General features: G+C 42.5%; 1 protein-coding gene across 1 annotated transcript; it reads right to left on the bottom strand.

Annotated features, from left to right (window-relative positions):
- Positions 1-372: 372 nt before the first annotated feature.
- Positions 373-21,507, bottom strand: LOC142201329 (uncharacterized). Its single transcript, XM_075272168.1, has 7 exons — positions 21,304-21,507; positions 20,368-20,512; positions 14,084-14,197; positions 8,589-8,733; positions 4,330-4,481; positions 2,429-2,568; positions 373-558 (listed from the first exon to the last, which is right to left on the bottom strand). Exons 1-7 carry the CDS (start codon positions 21,404-21,406, stop codon positions 377-379), a joined length of 981 nt encoding a protein of 326 aa, XP_075128269.1. The 5' UTR covers positions 21,407-21,507; the 3' UTR covers positions 373-376.
- Between the last annotated feature and the right edge of the window lie 514 nt (positions 21,508-22,021).

Raw genomic sequence — 22,021 nt, 5'->3', positions numbered from 1 at the left:
GCTGGTCAAAGCCTATCATTGTATATTATCTGAAAACCCCTTTAATGGAAAAAATGGTGAAATAATGTACTTAAATTTATTTAGGAAACCTTATCTTAAAAATGACCGGGTATTGTGGACATTTTCAGGTTTATTTTTTAAAAAAAACATCAAAATGTAACATCTCAATGTCAACAAATTGTACATAGGTTCTGCAATAATTCGGCAGTGAGACCGTTTACTATTGTAGATTTAATTAATTGAAGTTACAAAAAAAACCTTAGGACTCTGACAGCAAGTGCCCTACATCTGGTATCACCTGTCATTGTCATCAACAAGTCAATATAATAACTTTAATAGAAATAGATGCTTGCTAATGGTGTATAACACAGACACCTTATGCCTCCTCCATTTCTACAGCCACAGGGTTGACTTCACCTTTGGTGTGTAATGATGGTGATGAAGCTACGTTTAAGCGATCGATGTCATTTTCTGATATCATTGGTCTTAACTTATCACATGAGAAGAGCAGAACAAATCGTAACAAACAAAATAAAGCGCTCACAGCAATGATCACAGCTGCAAAGATAAAAAAAAAAAAACAATATTATAAAAATTGCACAACTGCTAGGGTTTCCTGAATTTATGTAATGATACTGAAAGCCAACATCAACATAGTATAATGTTTAAATATCCTGTCTCACCGCACGGATCAATAACCCGCACTAAAGTATGCCTTAGTCTAAGGCCCCACATTGTGGAAAAGCAGCTTTTTTTCCCTGCAGATTATACTGCGTTTTTATGAGCCAAAGCCAGGGATGGATATAGAAGAGGGGCCAGGTACCAAGTGCTTTCTGTATATTTACCATTCCTTTTGAAGCCATTTTAACTTTAAAAACGCAGGAAAATGTGCAACAAAAAAAGCTGCTTTTCTGCAATGTGGGGTGTTAGGCTACATTCACATGACAGTGAAAACTGGTTGTGGGGTGTCTGTTACAAAAAAAACCCCAAAAAAACCAAAACACGGCAGTATTCATTTCACTGGATGGAGGCTTTTCACAGGACCGATATTTTGACAGTGTGTCATCACGGACCGTCAAAATATAGGTCATGTCCTATTTTCGGCCATTTTCACAAATCTCTCCGTACTTTGATGTTTGGGGACATGTGAAAAGGGGTGTCCCTCAGGTACAAAATGCCAGCCTTTTTGTACCTTGATCACCTGCTTCTAACCTTAACCTTAGGCCCCACGCTACGGAAACGCAGCTTTTTTTGTTGCAGATTTTGTTGCGTCAAAGCCAGGAGTGGATTGAGCACAAGGTAGAAGTATAAGAACTTCTTATATATCTACCATTCCTCTTGTAGCCATTCTAGGCTTTGGCTCAAAAAACCACAACAAAATATACAACAAAAAAAAGTTGCATTTCTAAAATGTGGGGCCACAGCCTAAGGGTCCATTCACACGGAGGAAAATGGTGAGGAATTTGGTGTGGAATTTCAGCGCTGAAAAAAAGCCTCCCATTGACTTCAATGGGTTCTTTTTTTCCGTTCTCTTGTTCTTTTTGTCTTCTCTGATGTAATACAATTCACATTTCCACAGCTAAAGTTAAAACATAAGTGCGGCTTTTCTGCAGCTCTTTTTTCCGCAACATGTGGATGAGATTAATGAAATTTTATTCACTTTTTATGAACTGTAAAACACAGAATTTTTTTCTGCGGCTTTTCCACATCAGGCAAAAACACTGTGTTTCCATGACATGGAGCCTTAGGCTAAAAGAATGTTTAATGTCCATAAGAACCAATCACAGAGCAGCTCTAATTTTTCAAAAGCAAAGTAAGTAATGAAAGCTGTGCTGTGATTGGTTGATATGGGCACCAGACGGTTTCTTTTTTGTTCAGATTTCTACCCCAGTATTCATGCAGCTGTATGTATCTGGAAGTACTCCGGTAGATTTATAAAACTGTTTAAAAAAAATCCCCATGTCAACCATTCACAGAGCAGCTTTCATTTTTCTAGAGCACTATAAGAAATGAAAGCTGTACTGTGATTGGCTGCTATGGGACAACAGAGTTTCCCATAGCAGAGTATCTTAGACAGTTTTCATAAATCTTCTTCTATCTTCTAGAGTGGAATACACAGTTTAAGTTTTGTACAAGGATTGTATGCCAAAATATGGAAGAGCTACAGCTCCTAACAAAGGAGCCATACAGGCTTCTAGTTATATGCCAATGTGCATGAACTGGAGGCACTTAAGGTGGACAATGGGGAAGTCAATTAAAATTGGTGAAATGAGGTTGTAGCTTCCATGTAACCAAGGCATCAAGGCAATGAAAGATGGCCGCTAACTGGTTGTTATGGGCAACCCCATTTTTTTTTACCTGAATAATTGGTACAGCTTGTAAGTTATGGGGGTTATAGCAAAACAAAAGTACATTAAGGTGGACTTACCATTCATCATTTCGTTGTTAGAAAATTCTGGTGTCTCATCCACTCCAAGTTGGATGCCAACTGAGGCGACAATAGCTGCAGGGTAAACAGTGACAGTATAGCGCACATACTTCTCAAACATAAATGACTCTATCAGAAACCTATGAGAGAAAGAATAATATCAGCACTTTACCATCACCATAAAATGGATGAAAAAGTTATGAAAACTATTAACAAGCTAACCATGAATATTATCTAGTGCTGTAAGTGGCACTGATTGTCTATTCCAGATGAACATGTAGCCACTGGAGATTAAAGGGAATGTGCAGGACTTCAAAAACATGGCTGCTTTCTTCTTCTCAGGAAGTGATGTCATGCTATTGGTCACATGGTCATGTTGCAGCTCGGTTCCATTCACTTTAATGAGATGTGGATGTGTCATTACCATGTAACCAAGAGACATGAGAAGAGAACAGCCATTGTTTTCGAGTCCTGCATAACCCCTTTAATGGGACATCTTCTGATCTGTTAAGTGGCTGCTTATAAATAGACACTGGAAGTCACTGATCTGTGAACACCGCTTGTGTATTTCCAGGTAGTTTTAGGCTAAATTCACATTTGCTCTCATTTTTCTATTCCTTCAGCAGTATTGGATCCATCACTCACCGTCTTACAGACTCTATTGACTATAATAGGGTTCATTTTGCTATTTTTTCTGGCTTTTTTGATAAAATGCGCACCATAATAAATAGTACCAACATATTCCACAACAATTTACAAATCAGAGGGTACATGAACAGAAAATGCCTGATGACATTGCAATGCGACAATGTATCAAACAGTAGTGAGGGCCCTGCTTGCGAGATCTTATATTCTATAAGGAAATAGGGAGACCCAAGAGGTAACAGGGCAAGTTTGGTACTATGGTTCAGTCATCTATTAAAATATATTGTCATGTAGCTGAAGCTGAATGCGCCAGTCACCGGCCGGTATCTGTGAATGTACAAATGCTAAGTGCATGGAGTGCTGGGTAACCTCTAAATGGAGTAGTCAGGCTCTGAGGAATAGGGTTGGAAGGATAGTTTAGGATAAGAAATGTAAGTTTATGCTATATTAGCACTTCATGCATTTTTCCACAGCCTTTTTGGTAGCGTTTTCTATTTTGTACACAGTTTTAACATGTGTTTCTTTCCTGTAGATAAACACCATATAGCTGCTTTTTTAAATGAACCCCCAAAACAGCAAACTGTACAGATGCAACACAAATTCCAGAAAATACAATGAGGCAGATTTATTAAAACTGATGTTTCGTACACCATAATAAATAAAGGCCGTGGGTACAGCTGAGAGTAAGCATGCTTTCACATGGTCAGTGTTTGGCCAGTGATATTGTTCAGTGATTGTGAGCCAAAATTAGGAGTGGAGACTACACAGAAATAAATATTTGTACCCGTTCTGTGTTTTTAACCCTCTCCTAGTTTTGGCTCACAATCACTGATGAAAATCACTGACCAAACACTGACCATGTGAAAGCAGCCTGAGGGTCAGTGCACACGGAGTTTTGTGGCGCTGATTTTGACACTGAATCCACCTCAAAATCAGCCTCCAAAAAAGCCTCCAAATTCCGCTAGTGGAACCAGATTTGGTTGTAAAGGTTTGGCTAATATAATAGGGTATAGGCCATATACCTGAAAATATGCTGTATTATGTGCACCTATGCTTTGAAGGCTGGGGTTAATAAAAAAAAATATAAAAAAAACCCTTTAGCCTTTAATAGTGTTCAGCAAATGTAGTTAGTTGACCACCATTATTATATACAGACATACATTCATATTATTTTCTTGTAATGTATTGGGGAAAAAACCCACAACATTTCAATGTATAGAAAAATAAAACATAGCTATACAGAATGAAGAACCTACCAGAATAAGAGAGCAAACAATATAAGGGAAAGGACAATGCCACTGACATAGGGGTCCTGTATATGATTCACGTTATACTCCAGAACCAAGCCAAAGTTGACAATTGCAGCAATGGAAGTCCATGTGGCGTATATAGCTAATCCGTTATGTACCTACAAAGCAGACACAAGACACTATATACAGTGTGAAGTCTGACATGTATTATATATACAGAAACTGACTGCTGTATCATATGTCTAACTCCATTGTATGCCAATTCCTGTCAATATTAATAAGCAGATATACCATATCTATTGTATGCATATCTGCTATGTCTTTCAACTAGCAAAAACATACTACTGTAATTATCATATTAATGCAAGGCCACTGATGACCAGCAGGGGGTGCAAGATAGCTTTGTATAGTGACTATTTCTACAGTAGTCACACATATTTTCAATCCAGATCTGTTTAAAACAATTATCTATGACCACTAGGCTGGGTTCACAGGGAGCATTTGTCTTACTTGTAAGTCAGAAGAGAATTGTGGATTCCTCTTCACAAGTGATGGTGAGATTTTGTTAGCTAGAGCAAACGTACTGTGTTCTCTAAAAGGATTCTAGGAAATGGCTTGTTTCAAACCACTTTAAAACAACAGAGTTCAATAGAGTTCTTATTAATACACTGGACACACACCACATGTAGCCTTTTATAACTTGACAACTAACAAGTAAACAGTCCATTTCACCCTTTCTTGCCGCAGTCATGTTTAATTGTGCATTTTCATTTTTACTGCCGTTTTTCAAAAACCGTAACTTATATATTTTTCCGTTCATAGAACCACATGTTTTTGCAGAACAAATTGTACTTCGTAATAACACCATTTAATATTTAAGTATTTAAATTCCAACTGCGTTTGACACAAAATATATTGATCCATTTGAAAAGATGATATTACAAGGATTATCATCAATAAAAGTCAATAAGATAACAGCAATCTAAAGTCCTTAAAGAGGACCTTTCATGGGTTTGGGCACAGGCAGTTCTATATACTGCTGGAAAACTGTCGGCCTTCCCAATCTGTCGGCCTTCCCGATCTGTGCCCCGGGTAAAGCGCTATCAGTGCCGGTACCGTTGTCCTTTACAGTCAGAAGGGCGTTCCTGATAGTCTGTCAGGAACATCCTTTTCCACAGCAGCACCTATCGCGCTGTGCTGTGTGAGTGGGGAGGAACGCCCCCTCCCTCTGCTCACAGTGCTCGTCCATAGACGAGTATTATCAGGAGGGGAGGGGGCGTTCCTCCCTGCTCACACTGTACAGCGCAATAGGCGCTGCTTTGGAGAAGGACGTACCTGACTGACTGTCAGAAACGCCCTTCTGACTGTGAAGAGCTACGGTATTGGCACTGATAGCTCTTTACCCGGGGCACAGATCAGGAAAGCCGACAGTGCGCTGAATTCAGCACACTGTCAGCTTTCCAGCACTATATAGAACTGCCTGTGCCCCAAACCATGAAAGGTCCTCTTTAAGGCTGAGGCCCCACGTTGCAGATTCGATGCTTTTTTGTTGCAGATTTTGCTGCAGTTGTTTGAGCCAAAGCCAGGAGTGGATTGAGCAGAAGGGAGAAGTATAAGAACTTCCAATATATTTCCTATTCCGTATGTAACCATTCTTGGCTTTGGCTCAAAAAAACGCAGCAAAATCTGCAACAGGAAAAGCTGCATTTCTGCAAGATGGGGCCTCAGGCTAAAGGGGTTTTCTGTGCAGAAAACCTTTTTTTTTTTTTTTTTTTTAATAAAAGTCTGTTTGTGCTACTGATGGGTTAATAAATACACCCATATACTTTTAGCAGTTCTCTGCTTGCTGCTGCATCCTCTGTGTTTGTTTACATGCTGTTTGCAGCTGCTGCACTAACTCACTCCTCCTCCTCTCTCAGGGCCCCTTCACTCGGCTCATTCCGAGCCGTACACGTGAGCGCTTCTAAACACTTCCCATTCACTTCAATGGGAGTGCTCGTAAAGGCTTTATGAGCGCTCCCATTGAAGTGAATGGGAAGTGTTTAGAAGCGCTCACGTGTACGGCTCGGAATGAGCCGAGTGCTTACGCCGTGTGAAGGGGCCCTCACTCCTTTACAAAACTCTCCAGCTCACTAGCCTAGCCCCTCCCACCATGTTTGTGTCACAAAGCCTAGCCCCTCCCACTTTTACTGACTAGCAATCCCGCCCATTTACTAGCCCCTCCCACTCTTGCTTGCTCACTAAGTCTATTGATCCCACCCATTACTAGCCCCTCCCACTCTCCCCATCTGCCTGGCTAAGCTATTCCGCCCACTACCAGAAGACAGAAAGAGGGGGAGGTGCCGTTCCCCGGACACAGGAAGAAGGCTGGTAAGTATTGCAGGGGATAGGGGAGGGGAAAGAGTGATGGAAACATAGGAAGTGTAAAACGGAACGTCACTGGATAATCAGAAAGTGTCCCTAGAGTGATATTGGTAACTATAGAGTTTTTTTAATTGATGTAAATTAGAAGTTAGGTGGGGGGGAGGGAGTTTAGCTTAAGGGTTAACTATTAGAGATGAGCGAACACTGTTCGGATCAGCCGATCTGAACAGCACGCTCCCATAGAAATGAATGGAAGCACCTGGCATTCATTTCTATGGGAGTGTGCTGTGAGTGTGCTGTTCGGAACGGCTGTTCCGAACAGTGTTCGCTCATCTCTATTAACTATAAGTTTATTCTGGATAACCTCTTTTGAAATTGGAAAAGGAGGAATCTGTGGTGAAAAGACTAAAATAAAGGGGGTAACAGTCATCATGGATGGTCACAAATACAAAGATGTGTTTTGATATCTTGTATCTTGTTGAGTCAGATACGACAGGCACCTTTATGTGGGAACCTTATGATATTCTGGATATTGCCTATTTAGATGGGTTGATTGATTAAAAAAAAAGAACAGGCACTTATAAGGCTAAACATCCACCTTCTATTGCTTCCCAGAATATATAGGTAAATCTCCTCAGACGTCATCTACTTATCTCAGGCATATTGAATATTAGTGTCTGTACAGAGGCTGCCGGCTCTCTCCTGTCTGTGCTCCCAAGTCCCTCGCTTCCGGGTCTCGGGAAGCAGGCCAGTACCTCTGCAGAGTTGTGTAGGGGTTACCGGTCTCCTCCTGAGTCAGACGGGGGACTTTCGGATTTTGGCCTACCAGTGGTACAGAGCCTATTTAAGGAAGACTCTGGCTCCGGACTGCTGCTGGCTACCTCGTGTCCTGGTAGTAAGCGTTCCTCCTGTTATCTGATTGCCTCTGTATCTAACCCCTTGCCTTGACCTCTGACCCTGCCTTTTGCCTCCTGGTTTTTGTACTGTGCCCGCTCCTGTTTATGACCCTGGCTTGCCTTTAGACCTCTGCTACCTGAACACCGTTTTGTACTGCTCCACCACTCCTGTTACCGACTCGGCCTGCCTGACATTCCTTTTTGATTTCCCTCTGTACTGCGTTGCCCTCTTGTTGATGACCTGAACCGTACATCTACACTTTGCTGGTGCTACCTGCTGACCAACTGCTACAGCCTTCTAGATCCTTTGACCTACACCGCCACCCACAACATCTCCTGGAAGAGTTCCCAGTGTCTGGTTTACTGTGATTTGTAGTTGCGTTTCCCGACCCGTACCGCCCTGCCCAGCAGTGCAGCCAAGTCCATCCCCACCATCGAGCTCTGGTGAACACCACAGTGGGGTTGGAGTTGGTGTGGTCCAGGGGGTGTTAGACACATGGCGTCGTGTTAACCACTTTGATCAGTTTATCTAGTACTGGTTCTCACTTTTGGCTCAGATCTGCATCTGTTTCCCTAACAATCATGAAGAGTACTGCTTTTCCTTCTTATGTTGAAGACATAATGGATGTACTATGATGTCTTGAGGGGAACTTTAGTGGCGAGGTTGGGTGTTGAAGCATTGTTTAGTTCTGTATGCCTAATAAATGTATTATGTTTTCATCTTTCACACTCCACATTTTTTAATTAGTGGGTTATCCCTTAGTGATTCATGAATTATTACATTATGGCATGTTACAACTTTATATCTGGTGATGCAGATCTGCTCTACTGAAGGGCACAGGGCCGATACAATACCCAATACAACCTGTGGACACATAAGGCACTGTTTTGAAAGCAGACGATACTAATTCTACAGTATTTCTTTAATACAATATTCTTTCTATTAGCTGGGCTACATTGATATTTAATATTTAGCTTTTCAGATTTGTAATAATGTATTCTTACCAATATCCTTATACACCACAGATCAAAATTCTGATTCTGAGACATCCAGTCTGCGTAGCGGTAACAATTTCTGTATGACATGTGAAGCATTAGGAAGATAGTTACTGGTATTAAGGCTAGAAAGACATTGGCATATATAAGGAGCCTGTGAAAAAAATGAAAGAAAACGAGACATTTTTTTATAACACATATTTAAGATGACATTTTTAATATATGTCTGATATTGTCTGACCCAATCGATGTAAATATTGTAATTGTGTTCTCTTAAAGCCCAACCAATGTTCAATGATTATTTTGTAGGTTTAGAAATGTAAAACGCTCATTAGATTATTGGTCACAATAGGCCAGGTTTATATATGCCAGCTTTGGTGCTATGGTACTTAACCACATAAGCAACTTGCTACTTTACAGTGAACAGGTGGTTCTCAGTATGAACTGGTAACATGGCCTTTGCCTCTTGGTCGAAATAGATCTGTAAGTGACAACTTATATGGTATGGAAATCTCTTAAGGCAGTCATGAAGGTAAAAAAAAAGAAAAAATAGCTGCATCAGGTAATTATTATATATATAATGACAATCAGTGGACATAGCGGTGACCTCAAACGTGTCAAAATTTTACCATTACAGCCAGTGATTGGTGGAGGAGGTCATAACAATGCCACAAAAGTGGTATGCTTAGTACAGTAAATGAGAGGCTACTTTATCTAAAGCAGGAGTCTCAAACTCAATTTACCCGGGGGCCGCTGGAGGTAGAATCTGGGTGAGGCTGGGCTGCATCAGGTTTTCCACAAGCTATGTGCACCGCAACAAATTTAGCTCCGCCCACTTTTATGCTGACCCCGCCCATTCTCATTCATTTTTAATGTTCCCCTTCCATCTCTGCCCCTAAGTTACTGAGAGACACACACAGACACACACACAGAAACGCACACAAACACAGACAGACAGACACACACACAGACACACACTCTCCACCCTGCATCTCACAGTTCCCTCCCCTCTCAGTACCTTTAGACAGCACATCCCTTCATCTTCCGGCCGTCACACAAAGACACGCCTCCCTAGTTACTTGACGTCTGACGTCTCACACAGGTCCTTCAATTTACAAGCTTTCCACTGATCACCCATCGCTTTTATCGCTGTTATAAGAGCAGGGGGGTGAACGTTTGTGAAGTTTGTTAAGTACAACACTAAAGGGACATAGCGGGACATGCAGAGAACTGCGCGGGACCACGGGATAAGAGTATAAAAGTGGGACTTTCACGCTAAATGTGGGATGGTTGGGAGCTATGTATTGAGGTGGGGGCCGAAAACTATTGTCCCGAGGGCCGCAGTTGGCCCACGGGCCGTGAGTTTGAGACCCCTGAGTTAAACAAATATTTTTTCCAAGTTAAAGATGTCTGATATTGAAGGTGAGCCTCATTCATTGTCAAATGCAATTGCCTGCTTCCTTATCAACACACCTTCCAGAAAATTCTCTTATCACTTTTGCAAAAAGAAACAGTAATAATGGAACAAAATTACTAATACCCTAGCGCTCCTATGCCAACACTTCACTGGCCCCTGCCATTCTCAATGGCATGGGTCTTTCAGACATCCTCCACATTTCCAATTTTTAGACTAGAATATGGCCGTGGTAAGTTTTTGTCTATCTTTAAGGCTAAGGCTCCATGTTGCAGGTCACAGCAAAAAAGCGACGCTGGAAAAACCGCGGCGGAAACGCTTCACGGTTTTTCCCACAGTGCTTTTCACAGAAAATCCAGAGATTTCCTCTGAAGAAGAAAAATAGGCAGTTGAAGACAATTATAAATAGGAGACATATCTGCCACTTGACTTCAACTGCTCATAGCTCCAATTCTGTACATAGACCCTTGAGCCTGAGATTCTGAGCTCTAAAATGACATCAGAACCACAAATTTTAGGTGCTACAGACATGACAACATCTGAAGTTGTCAAGCTGCAGTATTTATCGATTTTAAAAAATTAAATTTTCAGTTTTCAACCTACCTCTAGTTTTAGACTTGCCTCCCAGTCAGTGGCGTAACTAGGAATGGCGGAGTTCCGTGGCGAACTTTTGACATGGGGCACCCCCGACCAACGCCTAAGACCCCGACCGACCCCCCCCCCCCATGTGTATTTCTGTGCGCACTATTATGCCCCATAGTGGCCCCTGTACACAGTATTATGCCCCACTGTGGACACCCATGAACAATTATTTTCAGACCCCAGAGTATAATAATCAGAGACTGAGGGGGGACACCAACATAAAAAACGCTGTTACTTACCTATACCTGCATCCGCTGCACTCCTCTGTGGTGTTGGCCATCTTCAATGACGTCCGGGATGTCGCATGACCTGGGACGCAGGCTCCGGTCATGTGATGTCAGGGATGCCACACAAGTAGGCCCAAAGCCTGTCTGGAGCCCAGAGAGGTAAGTAACAGTGTTTTTTTATGTTCCCTTACCTCTCTTGGGCCTCCGATCATTATTCTTGGGGGTCTAAAAAGATCCCCGAGTATAATATTAGTGTTTGTGGGGCCCGCGGCATCATTTACCGATCCTGGCCTCTAACAGGATCAGTAAGTAAATAGATCCTGTTACCGTCTGGAGTAACTCCAGCAGGTAATGGCCTATTAAAAAAAAAAAAAAAAAAAAAAAAGCAGCGGTAGTGGCTGTTGCCAGGCCCCTAATGCCCCAGGCCCCGTGGCAGCTGCTACCGCTGCTACCCTGGTGGTAGTTACGTCCCTGCTCCCAGTACTAGAGTGCTGCTGCCTTCACTTGCTTTCATGTATCAGCACAACTTTATACATCAGTTTCTTTTCCTTCTCCAGTTCTTGACTCAGGATCTCTTCTCCCTTACTGATACAGTATACACTGATGCTGAGGAGTGTGATGTCCCTATCACCCCCCTCCTGGCAGAATGCTGTCAGTTCATATACAACCTTTGTGATCCCCTCCCCTTCAGACTGTCTTATGAGAACGTTTCCACTTATCTTCATATTATCTTAAGAGAAGGCATCTCTGAAGAATAATCATTTTGCTTCCTTATGGACTTTACTTTGGAATGTTATTTCCTGCAATTATCTTAGACTAGCTTGCTTACACATTTAGTGACTACTCACTTGTTTTAAATATTTATATGGGCACTGCCATTGAAGGATAGGGCCCCACATTGCAGAAACACAACAGAGAAAAATGTTGTGTTTTACAGTAACAGCAATGTGAATGAATTATGGCTAATCCCATCCACACATTGCAGAAAAAATGCACTGCATGAAAGCTGCATTTTCAAAAAGAGAATGACTCCAAAGGGTAAAAGACTCAGCAAAAACACAATGGAAAATGTTGCAGAACAAATGCGATACATTTCCGCTACATTTTTTTCCTGCAGTGTTTTTTCTTAGCTGCATCCTGCAAGGTACATATTACGGACTTCCAGATTGTGTGATTGGCGTTTAAGCTTTCTTCACATGGCTGTGTCCTTTTTTTGGCTATGAAACCCCCCCCCCCAGATTGACTCATTTTGTATCCGGTTCATGTCTGTTTGTCCATTTTCAAGTGTCATTGTCTTTGCATCTGTTTTCAATGTAGCATTAAAAACACAGATAACTTTCATTAGTCCCTTTTTTTGAACCAACCAACTGACCTGTTTTTAGCAGATGTAATTTTGCGCTAGCTTATTTTGTAGGGTAAAATAATTACACTTGTAAATTTTGCTATCCCATTGACTTCAATGATATTTTTTTAAACATGTAAAAATACGCCTGTAAAATGTCATTGAAGTCAATGGGAGTCTTATTTTTACACGTGTATTTTTACACGTGTATTTTGCAAAAATACACGCGCGTTTACTCAGTGAATGCACCCAAGCTTTAAAAATACTTGTGTGACAACTGCTACAAGAACAGCCATGTTTTTCACTCGTGTTGATATGGCCTTACTCAAAACCTATATGCTCTCTCCAATCTGGGTGTAGAACTTACTCTACTTGTCTGTTGCTATCTCTAAAGCTAAGAGAAAGATGAGAGCAGTATACAGTCAGATCTACAATATGTCTTAGGCAGCAGAACAGTCAGCTATGTAAAAGAGTAAAGACAATTTAGAATGTTGATTAATTTACATGAATAAAGGCCATGGTAAATGTGTCCATAGTCTCTCCTATCATTAAAGGGGTATTCCCATCACACTTGTTCACCAACCCGCAGGCTGTGTGCTCTCTTCACTTTCTGGTTTTCTCAGCACATTGGTGGGCGGGGTTTTACTTGCTCCGCTATCTGCTATGTTTGCAGTCAGTAATGAGGGATTGGTTGTAAATGAATTACCACAGTATGAAGCTGATATAGAAGCTGATGTAGCAGAGCTGGATTTGAGTCAGTTTGTAATACATACAGAGGCACCAGACTCCCTATCTCAGCCCTTATCAGCCAAATTCAATTAAATCAACTGAGATAAGAGCAGGAGATAAGAGCTCAGACCTCTCCCCTCCCCTATCTGAGGAGCTCCGTTGCTTGTCTGTGGCAGAGACATACACAGCTCAGAGCTGCTCCCAGCACTCAGTCCCTACCTCCCCCCCTGAGAGCAGGCAGCTAGTCACTTGGGGACTGAGCAGATAAAACTGTGGTCCGGGGCCTGTGGTCATAGAAACGCATGGAAACAATGAAGTGAATGAATTAAGATAGTGGCCAAACAAAGCAGTTTTGATAAAGCAATGTATTTAGGAAAAGTCTTATAGCCACATAAACTAGCAGTATAGATAGGATCCTTGTTATGGGACAACCCCTTTAACCTCTTTCCAAATGCAATACAGGGTTATGATGAGTTAATACAGGAGGTGCCATTATGAGGACCATGTCTATTACACAAAGTATAGTATGGCTCTAACCCTTCGTTCACATCTGCCCTTGTATTCCGTTTGGGGGAGTCTGCATGGGGACCCCCCATAATGGAATACCAAACACAATTGCAAGCACTGTGCAGTAAAAGCACACAGACCCCATAGACTATAATGGGGTCTGTGTGCTTTTACTGCACAGCTCTTGCAATTGTGATTGGTATTCCGTTTGGGGGGATCCCCATGTGGACTCCCCGAACGGATTACCAAACGCAGATGTGAACGAGAGGTAAAGTCAAAAGGACCACAAAAAACTCATTTAGGATAAGCCCCCACATAGTGAAACTCAAAAAAATGCTGCTAAAGAATGCCGAGGCAAAAACGTGTTTTTTTCCCACAGCGTTTTTCCTCTGTGAACTTTCTGCCCTTATTATACGTATAGGGAAATCCCTAGCATTTACGCAGGTATAATTGACACTTTTCCACTGCAGATTTTCTTCTGCAATGTGTGGATGGGATTTGACAAAATCTAATTCACTTTGCAGGTACAGGTTTTCACAAGTGGGACTTCAGCCTTACTACTTGCACCAATAGCTGAACATAGAGTCATCTTCACTCAAAGAGGTCAAAAGTAATGGAGTAAAATGAATAATAAAATACTTACTCCCTGTCCCACAGGAAGAGCCAACCGATATTAATGAGATTATTAAGTATCCACATGGCAAAGAATTCCGGTGGATGAATTTGTGGTTGGATGTATATGCGCCCCCTTTTATTGCTGTAAAAGAATAGAGACCTGTTAGTGCAAAGGAAATAAATTATATGAATATTCTCTTCACTCTTTCAAAACTGAACTTGATACTATAGTAACTTGGTATGCTCAGTGAATCATTATAACTGACAAATGGCAAGACAGAATTTCCTTTTATGCAGCTTTAGGCCAGGGCACCATGTGGCAAAATGTGTAGTGTTTTGCAGTCACACATTGCGGAAAAATATGCGCAGCAGACACCCTGCGATTACCAATATCGTTTTGCTTTTGCAAATTGGAGCATGTCAATTATACCTAAGGAAACACTAGTGGTTTCCCTATAGGTTATATTGGAAGTAGAAAGTCTGCAAATAAAACCTCTGCGGACTTTTTGTGAAAAGTGTTGCCAGAAAAACCACAATGTGTTGCCGCCTCGGTTTTTCCTGCAATGCTTTCTTGCTGCGGCCCGCTCCGTGGGGCCTTAGCCTCAATGTGTTTACTCACACAATAGAGCTCTACTATGGCTTTTTTAAAGATACCTGGACATTAAACACTAGCCCTGCGTTCATACGATTGAGTTTCACCCTTGAAACTTGGTCCATGTGTTAGCCTGATTTACCAGCCTGAACAGTATCTTGGGAGCAGCACTAAAAATCACAATTTGGCACATTTATCAATCCAACTCACACTTTTCAGTCTACATTTGCGCCAAAATTCATAGTGCACAGCAATTACGACATATTTATGAATAGTCTGCAGACTTTCTGCTTCAATTATACCTATAGGCAAACCAGCAGCATTTCTGTAGGTATAATTGACATGATACGACTTCCAAAATCACAATGGTTTTGGAATAGGTAGCATGTCTGCTGCATGTATTTTACGACTGTGTGGGGAATCCACTACACAGTGACTGTGCTGTGTTTATTTCCGCGGCATTTCCGCTGTGGGTAAACCGCAACGTTTACACTACGTGGGACCCCAGCCTATGACACAAGTTTAATACGGTATAATGAATTGACGACAATTTACCGTACTTTATGCGCTGTAAATTCCCACATATATTTGTCTTGTGAGACAAAGTTTTGGAGAGACTAGAAACGCACTATATTTATGAAGGTCTGTACGACAGATTTATAAATATGTCTAAAACTAGTATTGATAAATGTGCCCCAATGTTTTTTACTGCTGCTAAAAGCAACTAAACATTCCGCAGTTCTGCAATGTGGGGCCGTGGCCAACACTGTAGCATATTTGCAGTGGTTTAACTGCCGCAAAATCAGGTGGTTTTTTTTGCAGTTACTCACCTGGAGGAAACCATTAGCAATAATTGACATACACTATATATATATATATATATATATATATATATATATATATATATATATGTTAAAACCCATAAACCTTTGTGGTGTAAGTTTTAGGCTACGGCTATGTGATGTTGTTATAAGTATGTTCTGTATGTTCTGTTCTGCTTACTTATTTTGCTTTATCTGCCTAGCAACAGTGACATAGTAATGAAGGAGGAGCTGAGCTAAGGGGAGGAGTTATTAGACAGGGAGCCATAATGGAAGCATGTAATAAAGTGTGCTGATCTATAAAAGTAACCATCTCATAGTGGACTTATTCCAGAAGACCTGCATCCTCACTACAACACTACAGGCTACACTGTGAATTTGGCTGTGACTCCCATTGTGCTAGGTCACTCTGCGTTTACTTCCCTAATGTTAGCGCATGGAGTCACATTGTTATCTCTGTTGTGCTCCACATGCAACTTCTAGTCGCAAAAGTGTATAGCAGTGTTAGGGTGCATGCACACTACGTAACGCCGGGCGTGTATGAGAGCCGTACACGCCGGCGTTACAGCAGGGCTGCCGAACACTTCCCATTCACTTCAATGGGAGCGCTCGTAAACGCCGCTGTTACGAGCGCTCCCATTGAAGTGAATGGGAAGTGTTCGGCAGTCTGCTGTAATGTCGGCGTGTACGGCTGTGATACACGCCCGGCGTTACTCAGTGTGCATGCACCCTTAAACTTTTTGTGACTAGAAGTCGTAGACAAGTCACACTTGGGTTTGCAATGCAATTACATTCGCTAACATTCGTGAAGGAATCACATAGTGACCCACAATTTTGGTTGTGCGATGGAAGTTTTGTTCAATATTGTTGATAGCCCTAGCCTAAGGTTAGAATCACATGGGAGAGGTGCAAAACGGCTGTGAAAACATCCATTTTTCACAGCTAGTTTGCACCAGAGACAGGGCCGCCATCAGGAATTTTGGGGCCTCATACAGCCTAAGTGTCTGGGCCCCCCCCCCTCCCCTGCCATTTTTGCTTTGCGCGCCGTGGGAAATTTAGCCCCACCCACTGTTATGTTGACTCCGCCCACTCATTAATTTTCCATTTGCACACACACTGTATAATCCTCCTACAGTCACCCGTAAATTATATGTCCCCCTCCGTCTCTCCCCTAGCTTCATATACACCCTTCATCTGCCCCCAGATTCATGTCCCCTCCATCTCTGCCCTCAGATTCATGTCCCTCCATCTCTGCCCCCAGATTCATGTCCCCCCATCTCCATACCTCCCAACTTTTGAAGAACTAAAAGAGGGACAAAATGTGTGGCGCGCTTAGCGCGCCGCAGCAAATTTCGCCCCGCCCACTTTTGTGTTGACTCCGCCCACTCGTTAATTTTTCATGTGCCCGCACACAGTATAATCCTCCTACAGTCACCCGTAAATTATATGTCCCCCCTCTATCTCTCCCCCAGTTTCATATACACCCTTCATCTGCCCCCAGTTTCATGTCCCCCTTCCATCTCTGCCCCTAGATTCATGTCCCCTCCATCTCTGCCCCCAGTTTCATGTCCCCTGCATCTCTGCCCCCAGATTCAGGTCCCCCCAGATTCAGGTCCCCCCTCCATCTCTGCCCCCAGATTCATGTCCCCTCCATCTCTGCCCCCAGATTCATGTCCCCCTCCATCTCTGCCCCCAGATTCATGTCCCTCCATCTCTGCCCCCAGATTCATGTCCCCACAGTGTCATGCCGTCCCCTCCTTCATCTGCCCCAGTGTCATTCCGTCCTCTCTTTCATCTGCCCCCAGTTTCATGTCCCCCTTCCATCTCTGCCCCTAGATTCATGTCCCCACATCTCTGCCCCCAGTTTCATGTCCCCTCCATCTCTGCCCCCAGATTCATGTCCCCCCAGATTCATGTCCCCTCCATCTCTGCCCCCAGATTCATGTCCCCCCTCCATCTCTGCCCCCAGATTCATGTCCCTCCATCTCTGCCCCCAGATTCATGTCCTCTCCATCTCTGCCCCCAGATTCATGTCCCCACAGTGTCATTCCGTCCCCTCCTTCATCTGCCCCAGTGTCATTCCGTCCTCTCTTTCATCTGCCCCCAGATTCATGTCCCCACAGTGTCATGCCGTCCTCTCTTTCATCTGCCCCCAGATTCACGTTCCACCTCCACATTAAACTTACCTTCTCCTCCGCTCCCTCGCCGCTCTCTGCGCGTCTCTCTCGCTGACACATGCGGCTGAAGGAAGGAGCTGACACGGGTCAGCTCCACGCTACGCCGCTGGGTGTCTCTCTCGCTGACACATATGTGGCTGAAGCGAGGAGCTGACCTGTGTCAGCTCCTCGCTTCGCCGCTGACGCTGACATGTATGCGGCTGAAGCGAGGAGCTGACCTGTGTCAGCTCCTCACATCGCCGCTGCCGCCTCTCTCGCTGACACATATGCGGCTGAGCCGGGTTCCGGCTCAGCCTCATATGTGTCACCCAGAGAGGCGGCAGCAGCGAAGTGAGGAGCTGACACAGGTCAGCTCCTCGCTTCAGCCGCATATGTGTCAGCGAGACAGGCGGCAGCGGCGAAGTGAGGAGCTGACCTGTGTCAGCTCCTCGCTTCAGCCGCGTTATGTGCTCAACTCAGATCTGCGTCCTCTGGACGCAGATCTGAGTTGAAACAGGACATATAATGACTGCTGCCGGCGCCAGGGGGCCCGGGCCCCCCCCCATTTTAAAATTTGGCCAAGCCCCTGACGCCAGTAGCAGTAGTACTGGCCTATCGGCGGCCCTGACCAGAGAGATACTCATTTTCATGGATCACCATACATCTCAGTGACAACACACCATCAAAATAACGGTCATGTCAGTAGCCCCATTCACTGACATGAAATTAATGCTGCCATGTGAATTCTGTTAAAAAGGAAGTCACACGGCCAGTATTAACTGTTGTGTGAATCTAGGCATATGGATGAGATCCGATTTATCTGTAGATTGCATCACATTGGCTTCTGGCAATTTCTTGGGGGTTAATCTGCTGCAATTACTGCTCATGTGGCCTAAGTCTTACGCAGGGGCCCCATGTGATGAATCTCATCAACACATTTCAGAAAAATACCAATAGTGGAAATTCTGCGACTTTTAAAACCGTTGCATTTTTGGAAATCTCAGTCAATTATACCTAAAGAAATGCTGACAGTAAGAAGCAGAAAGTCTGTAGAGGAAAAGTCTGTGGACTTTCTGTGAAAAGAACTGTGGGGAGCAGCATATTGGCTCAGTGATTAGCACTGCAGCGCTGGAGTCCTGGGTTTGAATCCAATCAAGGACAGCATCTGCAAGTAGTTTGTATGTTCTCCCCGTATTTGCATGGGTGCCCTCCCAAACTCCAAAGACATATTGATAGGGGGGGGAAAGAGCTGTTGGAAAAACCATGGTGTGTTTCCATTGCAGTTTTTTCCACAATGCTTTTTTGGCTGTGGCCTGCTACGTGGCGCCTTAGCCTTAAAAAGAATCCAGCATCACTATAGCACTAGCTGCAATTCACACCTCTTACTGGGAACTTGACATAGCATCATAAAAATGAAACAAGATACCGGGGTAGATTTCCATATCGGTCAAATACCTCCTTATTTCAGTTCAGTATGAAGATAAAGAGCTTTCAGACTAAGGCTGATGCCCCACTTTGCAGAAATGCAGCTTTTATGTTGCAGATTTTGTTGTGTTTTTTTGAGCCAAACCTAGGAGTGGCTAAAAAAGAAATGGGAGATATATAGGAAACTCCTATACTTCTACCATCTGCTCAATCTACTCCTGACTTTGGCACAAAAAAACGCAACAAAATCTGCAACAAAAAAAGCTGCGTTTCCGCAACATGGGCTTCAGCCTAAGGTCCAGAGTTGCGGAAAAGCTGCTTTTTTTTGCAGTTTTTGCTGCAGTTTTTTGAGCCAAAGACAGGACTGGATTCAGCATAAGGGATGAATTTCCCATTTTCCATTACTTGTCAAGCCATTTTCGACTTTGGCTAAAAAATATGCAGCAAAATCTGCAACAAAAAAGCCACTGTGTTGCCACAACATGGGGCTTTAGGCCCGAGACCCCATGGGAAAGAAATGCCATGGGAAAATTTGTCCTTTTTTGTATTACCTATATACCCCTGAGGTGCGTGGAACCCTGCAGCCTAACCCAACCCAGAAAGGGATCCTCTGTCAAGTGTTCCCACTGCTATAGTAGAGTTGTGTGTATTCACAACCTCCCAAGGTGAGCCTTCTTTCTGCCATACGTTGCCCGTTGTCCAAACAGATCTACGCTACGGATTGTTCGGTGTCTCTCCCTTCTTGTTTTCAAGATGGGAAAATTTGTGGCTTTTTACAGTAAGGGCAAAATGGATGGGATTCTACCAAATCCCATGCCCTTTGCGGTGAACACCAGTGCAGTTTTGGAAATCGCAGCATGTTAATTATACCTAAGGAAACGCCAGCGGTTTTCCCATAGGTATAATTGTAACAGAAAGTCTGGAGGAAAACTGTCTAAAGACTGTCTAAAGAGCTGCAGGAAGAACCGCATTGTGTTGCCATCACATTTTTTTCCCGCAGCGTTTTTTGGCTGCCGGACGTCCTGTTGGGCCTTAGCCTTAGCTTCCAGCCAACAACAAGGGTGGTGTACACGCTTATCAGATAAAATGTCTTGTTGTTTGAGGGTAAAGTAATCTCTTTAATCTCTTTTATAAAATAAGATTAGAAATATAATAACTATTACGATATATAAAGTATTAAAAATAGTCTTCTAAGATTTGCTGTTTATGTTCAGGCTATATCTATGATCATTTATATAAGCAGACAACATCAATGATCTCCTGTGGCAGTCTCCATAGTATTATTTTATAGTTTGAAACCTCAGTATTAGGTATTTACCTTCTAAACAGAGTAGAAAAGACATAGACAATCCACAGTCCATTCCATATATATATCACAGACCATATGGAGAATGTCCAGCTTGCCGGTGTGACTTCTAATGGGTATTTGGCAGAAATGTTGCTGGTAGTTGTAATGAAAAAGTCTAATAAATGATATTAATAGGATTTAGAATCTATTATTAGCACAAAACAAGCAATTCTACCATTTATGAGTTAAAGGGGCTCTATCAGCAAAATTATGCTAATAGAGCCCCACATATGCGTGAATAGCCTTTAAAAAGGCTATTCAGGCACCGTAAATGTAATTTTAATCACCCGTCCCGTTTTAAAATAAAAGCATAATAACATATATGCAAATCTTACCAAATGTGCACTGGGGGCGGTGATGCACACTGCCGCGTCATCTTCAGGCATGCCTACCTCTTTTGTCTTTTTAAAGGCTATTCACGCATATGTGGGGCTCTATTAGCATAATTTTGCTGATAGAGCCCCTTTAAGTTCACTATACTGTATATACATTATATCTATATATACTCTTTCCAAGTTCTCTGCTGTATATTCCATATTGCTTAATAATCACATTCCTTATGACAGACTGCTTCCAGCGTATCGTACCCAGTTAAGATCAGTGTAGAACCAGGAAGTTACAGTTGTGGCAGACTTAAACTTCTTATAAGGCATTTTTTTAATACATAGCACTCTAAATGACAAACCCGTCTCTGCTACACCTGTAAAAGACTTCTCTTTTTAATCCCAGGACTCATCTAGTCTTACAACCTTATGATCTTCGTCCTAATTTCCTGCTTTCTTTTATTATTCCTTATATTATTCTATACACCATTCAATAAAGAGGGGTCTAGTGATCAATAGCATAAAGTGAAATGTTACATTCTAATTCCAATTATCATGAAAGGGTATATGTTGTAACACTTACCACTTTGAGCTATGACTGATAGAGCATTGAACGCCACCATACAGGTGTAAGAGATGACCGAGAAGCAGATGAGGAACACCAATAATACATTGTATGCCTTCATTGTACCAGGTCAGTTTGAGCCAACAAGATGAATATAGCCAGACCATGGATTCCCTGTTAAATGGTGGAGTTCCTAGTTTAGCTTTTCTACTCAAGCTTGAATATGTGTGTTGTTGTGTAAAACGTAACTTATCTCGGAGACTTTGTACTTAAGTAGTAATAAGCCTTATGACACATCAATAACACATATATAGCTGCTCTTCCGTTTACTGCAGGCACTTCCATTTACTGCACTCATGAAACAAGAAAAATATTTGTGGGTAAGATCAATCTAAAATTTGTCATTTGCATTATACAGTGTCTTCTATATACAGTATACAGATGTATAACATGTTGTAACTGGTGTCACAATATCCTCTTTAAGGATAAAATTACATCATGTATGTTTGGCATTTATGCTGGGAAAGCTGCCAGAGAAGTGTGTCCATAGAGTGATAAGAGCCCTACATTGTTCAAAAAGAGTGTCTTTTTAGTCTCAGTCTGGTTGTTATATTTGCATATACCACAAAAACCCCAAGATATGTCAATGATAGGTGGGGTTCTGACACTGGGCACCCCCACTAATCAGCTGTTAAAAGCAGTAGTTGCACCTAACCAATTGCCACTTCTACTTCAC

The sequence above is a fragment of the Leptodactylus fuscus genome, chromosome 4 (assembly GCF_031893055.1).
Source record: "Leptodactylus fuscus isolate aLepFus1 chromosome 4, aLepFus1.hap2, whole genome shotgun sequence".
Taxonomy (NCBI): domain Eukaryota; kingdom Metazoa; phylum Chordata; class Amphibia; order Anura; family Leptodactylidae; genus Leptodactylus; species Leptodactylus fuscus.
The sequence above is the reverse complement of the archived record's forward strand: the minus strand, read 5'-3'. Positions and strand labels throughout refer to the sequence as shown.

What these genes read in the sequence shown, in the direction of transcription:
- LOC142201329 (XM_075272168.1), bottom strand. Translation starts at nt 21,406, where the DNA reads ATGAAGGCATACAATGTATTATTGGTGTTCCTCATCTGCTTCTCGGTC. An exon ending in TTTTCTACTCTGTTTAGAAG is followed by an intron (nt 14,198 to 20,367) that starts GTAAATACCTAA and finishes ATTCTTTTACAG; the next exon opens with CAATAAAAGGGGGCGCATAT. An exon ending in TGTGGTGTATAAGGATATTG is followed by an intron (nt 4,482 to 8,588) that starts GTAAGAATACAT and finishes TCTGCTTTGTAG; the next exon opens with GTACATAACGGATTAGCTAT.